General features: G+C 39.7%; 1 protein-coding gene across 1 annotated transcript; it reads right to left on the bottom strand.

Annotated features, from left to right (window-relative positions):
- Positions 1-994: 994 nt before the first annotated feature.
- Positions 995-1,927, bottom strand: LOC100343786 (olfactory receptor 5M9-like). The gene has a single exon (XM_002709138.4). The coding sequence runs from the start codon at positions 1,925-1,927 to the stop codon at positions 995-997; it is 933 nt and encodes a 310-aa protein (XP_002709184.3).
- Between the last annotated feature and the right edge of the window lie 398 nt (positions 1,928-2,325).

The raw sequence follows: 2,325 nt of genomic DNA, 5'->3' as shown, positions 1-2,325 counted from the left end.
CATTCATTTGTCTTTTGATTATGATGAGGACAGGAATGTCTTCTGTCCAAGAAACTTCACATTTTAACATTGGGAAATTAAAACCAGATTTCAAACCAAAAGAAAATATAGAAAAACAGATTATTAAAAGCAAGATTATTAACTACAGAGAAATTCACACTGCGGACATATTTAATTAGTGCATTAAGATGTCCGTTGAAGGGGCTCACATCGTGCCACCACCTGCAGCACTGGCATCCCATGTGGGCCCCGGTTCATGACCCTGTCGTTCTACTTCCAATCCAGCTCCCTGCTTGAGGCCTGGGAAAAGCAGCAGAAGGTGGCTTAAGTGTTAGTGCCACTGTTACCCACGTGGGATATCTGAATGAATCTTCTGACCCCTGGTTTTGGTTTAGCTAAGACCTGGCTGTTGCAGCCACTTGGGAAATAAAGCAATGAACAACTGATTTCTCTCTCTCCCACTCTATCTCTCCCTCTGTGTTTGCGTAACTCTGGTTTTCAAATAAATTAATGAATAAATGTTTTTAAAAAGACATTAGTTAAAGGTTTAGAACATCAATTTTCTTTCAAAAATATATGTATGAGTATTTTAAATACTTTTGGGCAATTAATTTGGTAATGGTGTGTTTATGAACAAGAGAAAAATATTTTTCTAAAACAATAAGTGTTTCATATAAGATAAATATCAGGGTGAAGGCATTCACAAAAATAACCTAAGAATTAAAATTCTACTAAACTAAACACCAAATTAGCATTTAATTATTTAAACTTGTGAACTCCACCATTGCATTTACCCCAATATAGAATACATCGTGAATGACACAAACTAAATCAGTTTTAGTAACAATGTTGCATACACTCATGTTAGTTACCTCATGTTTTCAGTACATGCATGAAATTATAGTGTAAGAATTATCTGCGCAGTGTATTTTTGAACTCATGCCAGGCAATTTATAGAAGAGACTGTTGCGGCACAAACACATCTTCTGCAGTTTTACTGCCTTAAGTTTGCCTTGGTGATTGCTTTGTTGACTGCTTCTTTCACATCCTTGTTCCTCAGGCTGTAGATCATGGGATTCAGCATGGGGATCACAGTGGTATAAAATGCAGCCACCATCTTTCCCTGCTCCACCGACTCCTCCGTGGGCTGCCGGAGATACATGAATATGAGGGTACCATAAAATATTGTAACAGCAGTCAAGTGGGTCCCGCAGGTGGAAAATGCCTTCCTTCTCCCAGCAGCAGAGTGCATGCGCAGCACAGCTACTACAATGAGGGTGTAGGAGACAAGGACCACTGAGAGGGAATACGTTAAATTAATTCCAGCAATGACCATCATTGTGTATTCTTTGATGCGCACTCCTCCGCAGGCGATCTTGATGAGAGGGGGATCTGCACAATAGAAGTGGTTGATTTCAAAGTTCCCACAGAAATACAAGCCGTATGTCCAGAGTGTGCATATTAGACTCACAGAGAATCCGTAGACGTAAGGCACAGAAATGAGCCGCACACACACTGTCTTGGTCATTTTACTGCCATAAAGCAATGGGTTGCAGATGGCCATGTAGCGATCAAAGGCCATTACTGCTAAGATATAGACCTCTACGTGAGCAAGGGCGATGAAAAAGTAACACTGCACCAAACACCCCACGTAGGAAATGGTTTTTGTTTCTGACAATAAGTTTTCCAGCATTTTGGGGGTAACATTGGAAGAGAGCCACACATCCACAAAAGACAAGTGGCTCAGGAAAAAGTACATGGGGCTCTGAAGCTGGGAACTAATATTGATCAAAATGATCATACCAACATTCCCAAACAGAGTGATCATGTAAACTATCAGGAATACCACAAACAAGAGAAGCCGGAGCTCCTGACGCCTGGTCAACCCCACAAGAATAAATTCTGTTACATCCGTGTAATTTGGCATTATTTTCTTTAATGGGTCTTAAAGGAAGTTACCATCAATATTGATCAGTTTCTTATCTGTAACATAGGTAATTAGATTCATTAGAATTAGACATTTATATGTGCTTGATTATTATAATATCCTTAAAATCTGAGGACATGAATATTGAAATCAGACTAAGAATTGTCAGAGAATAACTAAATCCATTCAAAAGTGTATTTTAAAGACAAAAACCCTTGAGATCCACAAATGTGCCCCAAAAATCAGGCAGGTAGTTGATGCAACATTGGGAAGCAAACAGGATAAGCATTTGAAACTCCATTAAAGATTGCTAAGTATAATAGTTGCCAGGGCTGGTGCTGTGGTGCAGCACATTAATGCCCTGGCCTGAAGTGCCAGCATCCCATATGTGCACCGGT

This window comes from Oryctolagus cuniculus, chromosome 1 (genome assembly GCF_051225735.1).
Source record: "Oryctolagus cuniculus isolate XC-2025 breed Fujian yellow rabbit chromosome 1, ASM5122573v1, whole genome shotgun sequence".
Taxonomy (NCBI): domain Eukaryota; kingdom Metazoa; phylum Chordata; class Mammalia; order Lagomorpha; family Leporidae; genus Oryctolagus; species Oryctolagus cuniculus.
This window is presented reverse-complemented; position numbering and strand designations above follow the sequence as displayed.